Raw genomic sequence first — 15,380 nt, 5'->3', positions numbered from 1 at the left:
ATTCTCACAAATCGCAATTGCAAGTTCATATTTCATAATTTGGAGAAAAAAAGTCAGAATTGCGAGATGTAAACTTGCAATTGCAAGAAAAAAATTAAGAATTGTGAAAAAAAAAATCGCAATTATCCTTTTTTAAATTCAGTGGCGGAAACAGGCTTGCACAATACATACAGCACTGTGAGCAAAAGAATTTACAGCTTTCTATTTTTAATATATCTTTGAACGTTTTTTATATTAGCAATTATTAATAATTTATTCTTCGCCTAGGTAAAGTGTGCTATACGTGATCTCCTTTACAAATCCTGTAGCTTTTGACGGATGAACATCTGAACTAAATTATAAATGAGATTTGAAAGACATAATAGCAGAGCCACATTGACCAAAGAGAATAGATGATGACTTGCTGATTTTTATTAAACCAACATGCTGCTTTAAGATGAGTCATTCCTTATATATCATGACTAAATTGCACCTGCTCTTAATCAAGATGTACAAATAGACTGAATTTTGAAGGGAAAGTGGACTTGCTCAGGTCTTCTGCTCAATTGTTTTGCAGTCTACCAGTGCCTCCTGCTGGAAGGATCTACTAATGGCTAGAGCTACTAAATTACTACTTTAAGAGATACTGAATGCTGTAGAAGAGTCAAATATTCCTTATAACATATTTAAATAGCATATATATATATAGCATATTCCAATTAACATGAGTCATTTTTGGTCTCTGTAAGACTGAATTTGTTTGCAGCTTGTTGGTTTTCATGCTTCACTCGTTGTCCTACACAAAAGGAATTTTGCGAGAAAGTGATTTTACGCATTTATTTATTTATTTGTATACCACCTGCTGTTCTCGCTCCATTAGTAATAAGATTATATAGCATGCAGGTAGCTCTGAAGTTAGACTTCTGCAGCACATGCCTGGATTAGTTTGTCTTCTAGCCTACAGCTGACAGTTAAGATTGAAAATCGGCCAGAGCTGATGATTTTTTTACCCTTTTTATCCCAAGCTCTTTGTCCTGACAATATTTTTCATCCATAGTTTTCCCATATATATATTTCAAAAGCAGATGACAGCATCCTTGTGCAGCGCATAAGAGGATTTGTGAGCGTGTGTGACTGTGAAGATGGATTGTGTCAGTGTTGTGTGTTAATGGCCTGTTAAAGGCCCCTTTGCATAGGTGATTTACTAAAGTTAGAGGAGAAACCGACATGTGGACAACACCATCAATCATGTACAGTGCTGCCTGGCGCTTTGCACGATTTTAGCAAATGCATGCCGTTCTGTAGCATTTTGACAGATGCGGGCCGAGGTAAATGAGGTGTGCTCTTTTGGCATTGTTAGGCAGAGCTCTAAATATGCATACTGACACAGTAAACATGCCAAAAAATGTGGAGGGTGCTGTGAACACCACACCCAGATTTTCTTATGAACTATTTGATTTCACGGCAATGGGATTAACAAGATGTGCTTCCTTCTTTTGTTGCTGTAACAGCTGCTACTATTCTACATGCACACGTTTATTCATTTAGCAGATGCTTTTGTCCAAAACAAAGCCGTTTCACTATGTACAGGCACGGTCTTTAAAGCACCCTTAAAGAAAGTCTGTAAAAGTAGGGCACAATAAACTGTAATAATATGATGGATTTTTTGTGTTGATATATTACAGGTGTTTCACCTGTATTTTGAATTTTTCTCAGCATTTTATTGTGTTTTTGAGTTAACGCAAATGTCCATAAAATGACCAGTACATTTTCCTTTTTGTTTGTTTGTTTTTTATGTACTTTTTCTACATTGTATGTAGCCTTTTTACATTTATGAGTTTGAAATAGAGAAGTAAACTGTAGCAGAATGAAAAGCATGCACTGTAAAAAATAAAAAACACAATTTGTTGAGTCAGCTTAAAATAATTTGTTACCCTGCTGCCTTAAAATTTTAAGTTCAGTCAACTAAAATAAGTTTAGTCAACTTGAAATGTTAAGTTGTACTAAGTAACAACTTAGATATTTGTGTTTGCTAAACTTAACAGATGGGTAAGTAACCCAGCTGCCTTAAAATTTTAAGTTGATTCAACTCAAATATCTAAGTTGTCATTTAGTATAATTTAACATTTCAAGTTGAATAAACTTTTTGTGAGTTGACTGAACTTAAAATTTTAAGGCGGCCAGGTTACAAATTATATTAAGTTGACTCAACAAATTGTTTTTTACAGTGTGGCTCATAATTGCTAAATGAGATGACAAGCAAAGTCACAATTATGAAAAAACAAAAACAAATGGCTTTTGACAAAAATAATAATATCTGTTGTGTTTAAACATTAAGAACGTTGTGTACACGTAAGTTCATATTAAAATTTAAAATTAAGTGATTTTAGTGTTTTTTCATCTCAAAGAATTAGCCATGGCCTTAAAAAAATGTCATGTGGTGCAACCATGAAATTAATTCATTTCCTTAACATGCTTACCTTTTTTTTTTAGATGTTCTTAGTTTGTTTAGAAACAAAGTATTTGCATTTATTTTGAGTTTTTGTAAATAATGATCTTATATTTTTGTTTTATAATTTTAAAGTTGGCTTTTTAAATGTAGTTAGCAGACTTATTTTTCCTGAAAATTGCATAAATCTGATAAAAATGTTTTAAAAATACCGTTCACTTAAGCATCTGTTGTAGTGATTCATGTTTCAACCACAGAAATCAGATCATTTATTTTTATTGTACTACAGTTATTTTTATTATTGGTCACACCGCATGATGAGTGGTCGCTCCAAATGCCGCAAATGCCTTATATCATTAAAAATCTATTTAAAGAGATGTGTGAAAAGTGCAGCACATGGCATTAACTGCTGGCATTTCTCTAGCCCCAGTTATTTCTAAACTTTGCCCAATCTCGGCTGCTCTGTTGACCCTTTGCCAGGAGTTTGATTAACGGGCGATCTGACCAGGTATCTGACTTACCAGCTGTTAAAGAAGAGAGTTACAAACCTGCTTGATGCTTCCATGGGTCATTAGCAAATTGCCATATCTATCAAGTCTTATCTTTGATGGAAATAAAAATACAAATGCTTTGCAATTTTATACAGAATTACAAAATACTTTGGAAATCATGCCAAATGGTGCAGAAAATTAATAAGAATTTCCAAAACAACAGTTATGCAGTTATGGCTGAACGGTCGCACCACATGATATTTTGACACTCTAAATAACAGAAAAAATGACAGATAACAAATCTTTTTTTTTTTTTTTTACATTTATGGGTCAATGACGTGACCATGGGTCAAAAATTATAGAGAGAGAGAGAGAGAGAGAGAGAGAGAGAGATATCAGTATATAATTGTGACAGAATTTTGACTGTCATAATTTCAATCTATGCCATAATTATGAAATTCATAACTTTTTATCTTATCATTTTGACTTTGACTGAATTATAGTAATAATTTTAACTTAAATCAATTCTATTATAATTATGATTAACCAAAGCATTAATTTTTTTCTCATGTGTTAGAAATTAATGGGCTTTTGTGTGGGAGGTCATAGAAAATATGATTTGTGTGTTTAATTTTCTCCAACAGTGAACAAGAAAAATCCACTTTTGCATTTTCATGACTTCCCAAAATAGGAGAAAGCAATTTATTAAAAGTGAAAGCCAGAGAGAGAAAGATGGCAAAACATAACTCCCTCGGCTACATTAAAAAAAAACAAAAAAAACCCTATTGTAGCTAGTATGACTATTTTTTGCAATTTAATTCCATAGTAATAAAGTGTAGTGTTATAAATGTACATACATACATACATACATACGTACATAAATGAAAAAACTCTGCTAGAATTATTTAATTGTTGTGCAATGGTGTCATCACAGACATGCTGGAACAGAAAAGGTACACTGTGTTCTAATGTAAATGTTTGTGTAAGAAGACAGCATGACTGTATACTTGATTTTATGCACCTGCGGTAAAAGGGTGTAGCTGAATCGGTTAAACCTGTTAATTAAAAGTACAACATGTACTGTCAATTGTAACAAGATATTTGTCTTTCATATCACATGATTTTTCGAATCATGTCTATTCATAATTCCACTTGGCCTATATAAGATTCATTTATGTAAATCACATTCAAATAATAAATATGTAAATTGTTTCAGTTAGTCAGTCAATCTTTATTACAGACTTAAGGTCCAAATTTAAAAGACAACACAACATATACAACCCATAGCATCAATCACACACAATAAACATTTACAAAATACAGCAATACCAATGTCTACACCAGGGGTCACCAAACTTATTCCTGGAGGGCCAGTGAGTTTACCTCCAACTTTCCTCAACACACCTGCCTGTTTCAAGTATACCTAGTAAGAACTTGATTAGCTGGTTCAGGTGTGTTTGATTAGGGTTGGAGCTAAACTCAACACATTCGAAAAGTAACAAAACAAATGTGGTAAAAATGTTTATCGTAAATCCTTTTTTTTAAAAAACGTTTATGTGACTTTCACAAAAAAGGGAATTTATTACTTTACATAAAAATAAACATAACACCACGTTTACAAGTATTCTTGGTATTTATGTTGGTTTTTAATATTTCAGCAATGACGGTGAGTCTTTTAAATTGGAGAAATTACGTATTTATTTTTAAAAAATCCTTCCGAGACTACTTAATATGACGTCATAAAGAGCCTAGAAAATAAGCGTTCTAAATGACTCTTGGTAAGGTCAGAGGTTAAGTTCTGCGGTTTATGTGACACGTTTCTCTGTACCGTGGTACTTTACCTGCTGACCTGCACGTGTTTGCATCAAGTTTTAAGTTTAGATCCCTTGTGGTATGTAAAAGCACGTGAAGTTGGTATAGTTGCCCCCCCTGCTGGGCTGTGGTGGTCTGTAGGTGTGCAGGGGGGGCCGGTTAGTGTTGTAAATGACTGATGTGGTGTAGTGTGTTGTGTGCGGTGGTGGGGGGGTGTGACACGGTGATTGACAACAGGAGTTCGGGGTGGTTATTCTCTCTAGATGATCTTTAATTGTTTATAGCAACCCCACCCGACCCCGCCCTTCATTAGTAAAGATTGTTAATCACTGTTTACACCTGCTATAAACCATAATAGTATATCAAATCCATATTCAAAGTAATGAGGAAAATAAATCACCAAAAAGTTAAAAATCCATTAAATGATATTCAATGAAATGCAATAAACTCAGAGCTAAAACTGATTATTGTGTTGTTGTTGTCTTGGTTTAAATACTTAAAAACTCACGATTCAAAGCCAGCAAGATGTGATGCAGCATCCAAAGGCTTCAGTGCATGTTTACAGAATCTTAAAAATATAATACAAAAGCATTTGATGATCTTTCCCGATCCCGCTCCATATCTCTCTCTCACTTCACTTCGTGCCAGTTCTGATCTGTCCTATCCTAATAAAAGGCAAAAATGCCACAAAAAAGTATTGTCTTTCGTCTTTTGATAAAAGAGAATTAAAATGAAGGAAAGATAATTAAAACAGTGCAGGTGTTGCTAAAGCTAGATGTATAGAGAAGGACTTAATAAGTAGGAAGGGGTGCAATATTTTGACTAACTAAAGTTAATAGGCGGTAAAGATATGTACATGCAGTATCGATTAAGATACTAGCCTAATGTTTCACCTACCTGACCAGAAACGATAACAAATGTTACGAACACAAATGTTGTCGAGATTCTTGCCCTGGAAATCCTGGTTCAGTTTGGCCAACCACAGACGCCCTTAGACAGTTTTTTGCACTCTTCTCTATAGTCTATAGTACTCCAAATGTTTCTCCCGGTCTGACCGATTAGTACAGCCCAAAACATGACAATAATTGACCATTTCCAGCAGCAATAATCAGCAAAATATGCAAGTTCCTTCAGTTCAGTGGCATCCCACAAAGCACACGCACATCTACAAGATGTCTGTTAAAGATCACTTGATCTGGAAAGCATCTGGTGTGTACAAACATCTGACAGACGTCCGTAAGATGTCAATTTTACATACATTCTAAATTACAAACATCTTAAAGACATCTGATAGGAAACGTCCTATAGACGTATTGCAGTTGAGCAAACACTAAAAAATACATCTTGCAGATGTAAATGTAGACGTCAAATAGATGTCTCTGACATGTAGGCGTGTTATCAGGGATTGTTTATGTTTAGTGATGACGTGTCATGAAAACACTCTGTAACAAATGCACACAAGAAATTACAGAGCACTGTACATGACATGCAGTCTATTGATTTATTTATTCCACAAAATTACGAATACATTCCCTTGTTTTAATTAAAAGGTCCCTGTGCATACCCTGGATATCCAGACATTATGCCCCTGGTATATCATTTCAGAAACAATATGTAAAAAAAAGCAAAAATACTGTCAATCAATCAAATGTGATGGGTGTTGACAGTTTCTGATGCATATGGGGAAGCCACACTGGGCCAGAGCTCATCTCACATTTGGATATCAATGTACAAATGTGGTATTCAGAAAATTACTTAGACGTACATGTATTAGACACATTAAATCAAAACCATGTTTTGATTCAAGCCTAAAGCAAAAACATAAACTATTAATAATGAGAAATCTAATTTAATTTACTGTCAAACAAGTTTCTGATAACATCATTAATAATCTTAAGGAAACAAGTGTGCGATAACCTTCCATTTAAGGGATAATTCAGCCAAAAAATGTAAACTCTGTCATTGTTTACTCATCCTTGTTCCAAACCTGTATGTTCCACAAGTTCCACAGAATTATTATTATTATTATTTTTTGTATCAGTGTATAAGTCTTACATTTTAAATATGACCAATTTTATGTAGTCTTGCTGAATAAATCAAAATAAAAAAAGCAAACAAAAACAAATCTGGCCCCAGACATGAATGGTAGTGTATTTGTGCAGCTTTTTGTTAATGCGCGAAAAGGTTTGTATCATATTAGTATTGATTTGCTTTGTATTAAGTATACATGTCACAAATCAATCCGAGACTGATGTTTTAACTCATTTAATTGAAGGCAAAGTCAAAACCCATGAGTAAAAAAAAAAAAAGGAACAGTTTGTTACTATAAAAAAAACATTTGATTTGTGGCATTTTAAACAACCTGCTACATTGAAACACCTTAAAACATACAGCAATCAAATACATACAGCAATATAGGCAGTTCAGCTATGTAGTATCATCTAATTTCATTTCTACATTTTATTGTTCAGCCACAAACTGCACAACCCCTACAGACTGTCAATAACACACAACTCTACTGTAGTTTCAAAAACCAAGTTAATTTCCCTCAGGTACATACAAGACATGCAAATACATGGAGTCAATACTGCTAAATTCTTTAACAACATTTCTGCACATTAATTGAACAAATTCCCTACAAGTTAATGAAGCAGGGCTTTCATAGTCTTTGAAATATCACAAATTGCATAGATTGAGCCCTTGACTTCCTTCCCTTCTACCATATATAGTCAACGTATGTGATGTACACAATCACGATCACATTTGAAATCACACAAGAGATTTCAGGCCATATTGGTTGGTCCTTTACAACTGAATTTGCTTAACTGTTCTCATCCGCAGGAAATAATAGTGAAGCGTTTGGACACGCAAGACATGTTATGCAACACAATACCCAGCAGAAAAATCAAAATGAACGCCACAAGTAACACAGTGCAAACCCCAGTCCATGCTGTGGTCTTAACCGCAACCTCCTCCTCCATCCCTTCCTCACCCGTGTCGTCTCCCAGCATGAGGCTCCCGCCATCAGAGACGTTTAAGACCCCAGAGCTTTTAGGGCCAAAATGGCACGTCGGTTGTCCGGGCAGCAATACCCCATCTGTGTCCAGAGGGACGGGCAGCAGGTAGCATCCGCTGTTGGGTAAGTGTATAAAGATAGGAGTGTGTTCCGAGGAGTGAGATAGACTGATAATAGAAAGTACTTCCGGGTCGTCTGGAAGATGGGAGACCGAAAGGCCGACGGGGATCTGCGTCACGCAACGACACCAAGGACAGCGGAGCTCTCTCTGGCTGAGCCTCATCTGGCTCAGACACACGGAGCAGCAGGTATGCTGGCAGTGGAGGAGTTTGGGACGTCGCCGGTGGCTGAAGTAGTTGAAACAGATTTGGCACTCAAGCCTGGAGTTCTGAGACAAGGTCTCCATCGTTCTTAAAAATGTGGCTTTTTGTATCGCCAATGCACTTTTCTGTTAAACACTCGATGTTGATCAGGCCGTCAAGGTGTTTAATCCACGTCTGGCTCTGCCTGTGAAAGCGAGACAAATATGTTGCATCAAAACAGACTGTCAAGAATTTAATCCAGGGGAGAAGTTTTGCCGCATACACGTGCGGGCAGAGGGCTTCATTTATTATGCGCTAGCTGTGAGCTGGATCGAAATTCTTGTCAGGCTTGACTTCAAAGTAGACGTCCTGGATATGTAAACAAATCAGCAGGGATTAGGACTGACACAGTCACCCTAAGCCTAGACGACGACGGTGAAGAACTGAGGCTAAATCGTGTATGTGAACCCGAAAACAGAGCCACTTAATTGGTTGATTATCTGTGATTAATTCTATGATTATGTGAAATGACTTGATTGCTTCATGGAGTGATTCTTACCATGGGTTTAGCACAGATCCAAGCAGGGTTTTAAATCATTCAATGAGCACAGCTGGAAATAAAGGCAGTTCACAGGAATATCCTTCCCCATCTAATGATGAAATAGCTCTGTAAAATAAGGGAAAATGCATGATGATAAAGAACAAAAGAAATAGGTCATTAACTTAAAATTCATCCATTCTTAAAGTAGGGAGAATGAGGATAAATGTGCCAGTTGTGCCCTAAATGAAGAGAAATTTGACGTGAAACGAAAACATATAATATTTCATATTTTAATTCATATTTAATATTTCCCTAGGATTCCAAGTTTTCTTGCTGCCTTACATTAGCACTTTTATAGTTCCTCTGATTCCCTCCACCTCCCTAGCTCCACCTGTTTAGATCTGCTAAAGGTTATTTTATATGGTACGTGTGCAGCATATTTTATATGTACTTGAAGCAGCAGCAGCAGCAATAAAAATAATCTAAGTAATACAAGACTAATACATTTCTGTTACATGTTAAACTGTACTTTTATTTTGACAGGTTGCCAGTTAGTTGTTGTGTGTATACACTACGGTATGATGCTAATTTTCTCAAATGAAACGGTAAAATTTACATAAAGCCATTCATTCATAAAGCCAAGCGGATCATGGAGGATTCATATTTAAACCGTCTTGTTGCGTTAATATTCACAGACACTAGTCCATATCGCGATTCAAATTAAGTGAGAGACCTACTTTTGATTTATTAAACCAAAAATTGACAAATTCTGCAGCATCCCGCGCTATAGAGTAAATTCCGTTTTTATGAATGGACTCCGCGATCCCGTCCGCCTTTTAGCAGGGGAGAAATTGTAGACCCGTGACCACGTAACTTTAGACATGCCGTTGTGTAAATAAGATAAATAACATTTTTTTTTTAAATAAAAGAACAAGGTATAGACCTGTTCTATAGGAAAGGTAACCTTAAATGACGCCTGTTGTGATCTGGCGCTATATAGAAAATAAAGTTTACATGACCCCCTAATATAATGGCAGGGGAAACACTGCAAGTTCTTTCATGAAATTCTATGAAAATGATGATATCCATGGCATTAAACTACTTGGCACAAACTGATTGGTTAATGTTGCATACGCAGCCAATGAGCTTGCTGCTTTACATTAGTACGCTTTTATAGTTCCTCTGATTCCCTCCACCTCCCCAGCTCCACCTGTTTAGATCTGCTAAGGGAGGGGTTTAGATCAGCAGCATAGCAGATCTATTCTGCCGAGACCAAATACATGCTAAATTCTTCAGAGAGTTGCCATGATAGAAATAAATAAATATATAAATGCCCCATGTTACGAAACGTCTTGGTTACTCTTGTAACCCACGTTCTTTGAAGGATGGACGTAACATCGAACGTGACTGACTACTAGGGAACTGTCATATCAAGAGGTAAGTTTAAGAATCATTGCAGAATCTGCAACAATATTTTGTGAAATAATCAAAATATTAACATAAAATGGCAACAACCATCTACTTATGCACAATTCAAGTATGAAGTCATTTTGCTGTGCATTAATCACATTTCATAAACCAATCAGGAAAACAGTATGTCTGAAAATAGTGAAATGATTTTTAATAATCATGGTTTTACACAATGGCAATTTATGTACAATCTTTATACCCATACACTGTACAGCAATTTTTCATACTTCAGATATTTCAAAATATACAAAAATGTCCCAAAATATATTTCTATACCCTGTAAATGATACAAAATATTTACATACATGTCATTTTAGTTACTTATATTTCCTAATTATTGTTCTGTATACACTACCACTCAAAAGTTTTTGAACAGTAAAAGATTTTTAATGTTGTTTGAAATAAGTCTCTTTCGCTCACCAAGCCTGCAATTATTTAATCCAGCAAAAACCGTGACATTTTGAAATATTTTACTATTTAAAATAACTGCTTTCTATTTAAATATATTTCAAAGTGTAATTTATTCCTGTGATTTCAATGCTGAATTTTTAGCACCATAATTTCAGTCACATGATCCTTTAGAAATCATTCTAATATTCTGATTTGCTTTATTTTTATTATTATTATTATTATGAAAGTATAACTTTTCTGAGTATAATTTTTTCAGGTTTTTCAGGTTAATAATAAACAGCAAATCAGCATATTAGATTGATTTCTGAAGAATCATGTGACACTGAAGACTGGAGTAATGATACTGAAAAAATAGAAAACAGTTATTTTAAATAGTAAAAATATTATTTCGCAGTTGTACTGTTTTTGCTGTACTTTGGATCAAATGCGAAGTACGAAGTAGAGACTTTTTTAAAAAACATAAAACAAAAAAAAACCTTACTGTTCAAAAACTTTTGACTGGTATGTACTAAATACATTAAAATTGCACAAACTGTACATTTTTACAAACTACACATTTTGCATTTGTTAAAAATGTGTTTCAAGACTAGAAATGCACTTTTTGCCAAGTCTATTTTTTAATATATTTTAGCATGTGAAAGTTTTAACATTTTTCAGATTTCAAATATTTTAGCCAGAAACAATATTTTGTTTTACATTGTTGCTGTATGATACAAGTTGATGTAGCATGAGAAATGCTCATCACTTTGTGCGTCTCAATCAGTGTAAGACGCGTCACATAATGTGGGGGGGTGACATACCTCGCCCAATGACACATCTAGTACTCCTCCACTCCTGACTGCTAATCTGCGTCTTTGTGCTCTTTTGTTCTCTGTTTTGTTCCTCTTCTATTTATGCACTGTTTGTTTTGTCTTCACTTAAACAGTTTACTATTTATGATAATAACAACATGGAATTTTGTGTCTCCTTAAGTATGGACGGACACTACACAAGTAAAATGCATTAACATTATGTTTTCTGTTATCAATATAACCAAGGTTTCTTTGCTGCCATAAAATGCAGTTCTACTCAATGGCCATTACAATCCACTTGGAGTATTTATGTGCACACACAATGAGAGTAGAAAATTTTCACTGGATGAAAAACTTCCCCTTACAAGCAACAGCAAAATGTGACCTAGTTTAGTTGAACCCGTAGGCACAATTTCTGAAACCTGCATGACACATGACTATTAGCATGCATGAAGCTGACCAGTGAATGAGAGTTCAAAAGCCCTCCAGCACTCAAGCTTCCTTCTGACCTTAACCAATTCAGAGCTTAAAAATATTTTCTAACCTCATCTAAAATTTATTTGAGGGCATTTGTTTCCTTCAGGTACTGTACAGCTAATATGCATTTTAATTGCTTGCCTCAATGCCTGTCACTGAGGGAGGAATATTCAAGGCGAAATGAAGCCTGCCGGTACTACACGTCAAATCACCTGCGAAAAGAATGAACAGTTATCAAGTGACTAAGTTAAAGTTAAATAACTTGTGGCCACATCTCACAAGCTTCACTTCAGACTTCCTGTTACACTCACAGCCATAACATGATAATTTGCTCACGTGACCATGACATGCAAAACAAAACAGTTATCGCATAGTGCTCTTCTCTTTCAAGTTCAAAGGTTTATACCATGTACATAATTGCTCATATAAGTATAATTCCACTCCTTCCCTTGAGGGGGAAAATAATTAATAATGCAATTAAGCCTGCTATTGTGCCATGAATGGACGGACGCCCCTCAGGGCTTATCCGTTATTAGGTGCACATTATCTTGTGATGGAGAAGCGGAAATATTTCCTTTCTCTTTGGGATTTCCAATCAAAACGCATTACAGCAATCTCACAGACGGCTTTAGAGACTTACAGACATGAATACTTTTAATTTACTAATAAATCTAAGGGGCTTTTGTGTAATTGTTTTCGCTAAATAAGCCCAGTTAATCATTTGAATTCATGATCATTTCATCCTCATCAAATTGGTGCAATTACAGTGCGTCAGAAATTAAACAAATGTGGATGCTACGAATCCAGCTCACACAAAATTTGTGTGCTTCTTAGTATTTCAGGGACCACGAAAACCATTCCAGCTCAATTTCACATTGCATAATTTCCTTCAGCAATTCTAGTACGGCACACAGGGGAGAAAACGTGCCAATCTATTAAACGTCCTGTGGGCACATTTTCTAAATCACATGAAATATTTGAGAAGGTGTAACCTTGAGAACACGTCCTTTGAGTTCTCACTTTTGTACTGGCATAAATCTTTCATTTTATGCTGAGCAAGCTAGCTTTCACTCAGCCCGGACTGGAAATTTTTGCTTTTTTTTTTTTACTTTTACTTTTACAGAGGATCAAGTGCATGACTAAAGAAATACAATTGGATTGGTACACTAGATGCGCCTCACAAGATGTTATCAAATGTGAAACTATGCTTTTACGGTTTTATCTTTAAACAAACATGAATCCCAGGGTGGAAGCTTTACTGAGGGTCAATCTTCAGTCTGACGTCTTCAAAACTAAGACAATGAAACAAGCAGATAACAAACCGTCGGCTGTGCGCCACAGCGGAGCATCAACCTGATGGATGCAGCTGAATCAGGGGATTTGTCAAAAAAAAAAAAAGGGGGAAATGAAAAACGTCACTTAAAAACTAATGCCGTGAGGCATTTCTCAAGGGCAATGTGCTGATGTGAGTAGGTGGGGAGGGGTGCTATTTATGCACGCCCTTGGCCTTTACTTTTTGATGCCTTTTCTTTTTCATCCAACATAAGACGCCTGTGGGATGTTGGTGTTACAACTCACCACCTCTAACGTTAACCTGTGTAAACAATGCAGAAGTGTGAAACATCCCACAGCGACACATAATTCATGCAGCAAAGTCACAGATCTTCATCAGTGTTTATTTTTTAAATGAAACACGCCGGACTTCAGCTGAGCAGGGTGTGTTTGTGACAGGAAGCTGATAAGCGTTTAACTTTGTACACAGTGTCAAATTAACAGAACTCTTACAGTGATTAAAGCACATGCAGATCATCATCACAAACCCATGTTAATAAGAAACCAAATGTGTAGAGAAAAGGTAACCCGAATGCTGAGTGGATCAAGCAGTGTCTGATAGCAAAGCACTGAGATGAGATAATGCAAGATAATATCAAAGGAATTCACTAATGAAGTCACAAGGACACAGTAAAGTCAAACAGCCTCTGGTATCAACATTTTTGTTGAAGTTGAATGACATACAAACAGACTCTGTGAGCTAAAGTTTGGGTTTTATAAAGATAACCCACATATTTTCGACCGTGTGACATGTACAGGCATTATCAGGGCACGTCTGTTTTCAAAAACAGGCATATTTAGACTAGTTGCCACTGGCTGGGTCTCAAAACCGGGTGAGCTGCTTAAATTTCTGGGCATCCAGCACGCATGTATGGCGTAGAAATGCTGCCTAGATAGGCAGCTCACTATGTTTTGACACGCGGCCATTGTGGCGTGCCTTTAAACAATCAAAACAAGACATAAACCGGAACAAAGACAGAAAGCTGCCCAAAATAACCCTGCTGCAAAGTAAAAGAGCATGTTCCTTCCGTACTGTACTGTACTGATGCATAATACAACAAAATACAGCAAAACACAAAACTTAATATTCAAAAACGAACTTGCTTTGAACACAAAACGTGCTCCAGTAAAGTTACACGCTAGGTGCAGGTTATAAAAAACCGCGGTTGAAACGTAATGCAGCAAATATGCATCGATGCAATGGAACAAACTGATCCAAACAGGTTTTATTGGCTGTAAACTCTCTTTGAGAGTTTAACGAGATCTCAGAACAAATTTAGTGCGAATGCACAAATAGCAAACCTAAGTAGTTTCACCTGTTTGAAAAGAGTAGGGAAAAACTCACCTTGTATATAAAGAGGTGTTTTCATTTGCAGACGATGAACATCGCATGCATAGCAGCCTCATCTGTCATACTCTGCCTTCTTCAAAGGCTGTACTGTAAACGCTCTCTGGTATGCTACTCCCACGGCGCAGCCAATAGCGTGCGACGTCTGCGAAGAGAACAGCCAATAGACAACCCGCTAATTATTTTGCCACGCCCCTTAACTAGCGCCAGTCGAGTCTGAACAGGTCTGATCATTTAGTCGTTTAAAGGAGGATTATGTTTGTTACAAAACAAATACGTACTTGCTTCGCACTGTAAGTACAACAAACAACCACCTTGATCACATAATCCTCTGTTTTAAGTAAACACTGTAAAAATATTAAATCTTTCCGTTGTTTTTAGCATGTTTATGAGCGCTCAAGTGAGAATTTATAGCATTTGAATAGATCTTGAAAGGTAAGGGCTGCTGTGAACTAGTTTAGATACTCATGTTGTTAGAAGTAAACTTATTTTGCACATTGTTGAACAGTATTGCATGACAAGTTGTTTATCCATTTTTATAACATTCCTCTGGGCAAATTCAGGTTAAATTTAGAGGAAGCCATCAAACGGACTTTTTAAATGTCAAAGCTGTCATTGGAAGTGACATAACGTATTGCAATGCTGAAATATCAAATCAGATGGAGAATTTGAGAAGCTTGTGACATTTGGGTTAATATGGTGCTTTTGTTTACTCCATATATGGATATAGTAATAACTCCTGCAAATAGAAATATAGTCAGTCAGACTTAAGGGGAGATATCACCTAGGAAATTGGCTGATCATCCAGTCTGGTCTTAGATGGTGAGCAGGCTGGTTTTAGAGGGGGTTTGACTGCTTCCTTAACTGGCCAAGCTGAGAGACAGCTGGAGCAAACAGCTAAAACCAGTTTGACAAGTAAACCAGCTAAGACAAACCCAAGATAGGTTTAGCCATTTTTTTT

The 15,380-nt window shown here is 36.1% G+C and overlaps 2 protein-coding genes across 2 annotated transcripts in view; one reads left to right on the top strand and one right to left on the bottom strand.

The window, feature by feature from the left end:
* Positions 1-5,068: 5,068 nt before the first annotated feature.
* rnf152 (ring finger protein 152) lies at positions 5,069-14,518 on the bottom strand. Its single transcript, XM_051093257.1, has 3 exons — positions 14,417-14,518; positions 8,609-8,716; positions 5,069-8,254 (listed from the first exon to the last, which is right to left on the bottom strand). Exon 3 carries the CDS (start codon positions 8,151-8,153, stop codon positions 7,563-7,565), a length of 591 nt encoding a protein of 196 aa, XP_050949214.1. The 5' UTR covers positions 8,154-8,254; positions 8,609-8,716; positions 14,417-14,518; the 3' UTR covers positions 5,069-7,562.
* Positions 14,519-14,652: 134 nt separating this feature from the next.
* Positions 14,653-15,380, top strand: part of LOC127180205 (E3 ubiquitin-protein ligase RNF31) — a 29,994-nt gene continuing 29,266 nt past the window's right edge. The window contains exon 1 of the mRNA XM_051134201.1: positions 14,653-14,712. The gene's annotated coding sequence lies outside the window, so the exon portion shown is untranslated. The remainder of the gene's footprint in view (positions 14,713-15,380) is intronic.

Source organism: Labeo rohita, chromosome 2 (assembly GCF_022985175.1).
Source record: "Labeo rohita strain BAU-BD-2019 chromosome 2, IGBB_LRoh.1.0, whole genome shotgun sequence".
Classification (NCBI taxonomy): domain Eukaryota; kingdom Metazoa; phylum Chordata; class Actinopteri; order Cypriniformes; family Cyprinidae; genus Labeo; species Labeo rohita.
The sequence above is the reverse complement of the archived record's forward strand: the minus strand, read 5'-3'. Positions and strand labels throughout refer to the sequence as shown.

Bases quoted from the DNA above. Each gene is read 5' to 3' on its own strand.
- rnf152 (XM_051093257.1), bottom strand. From the start codon at position 8,153: ATGGAGACCTTGTCTCAGAACTCCAGGCTTGAGTGCCAAATCTGTTTC.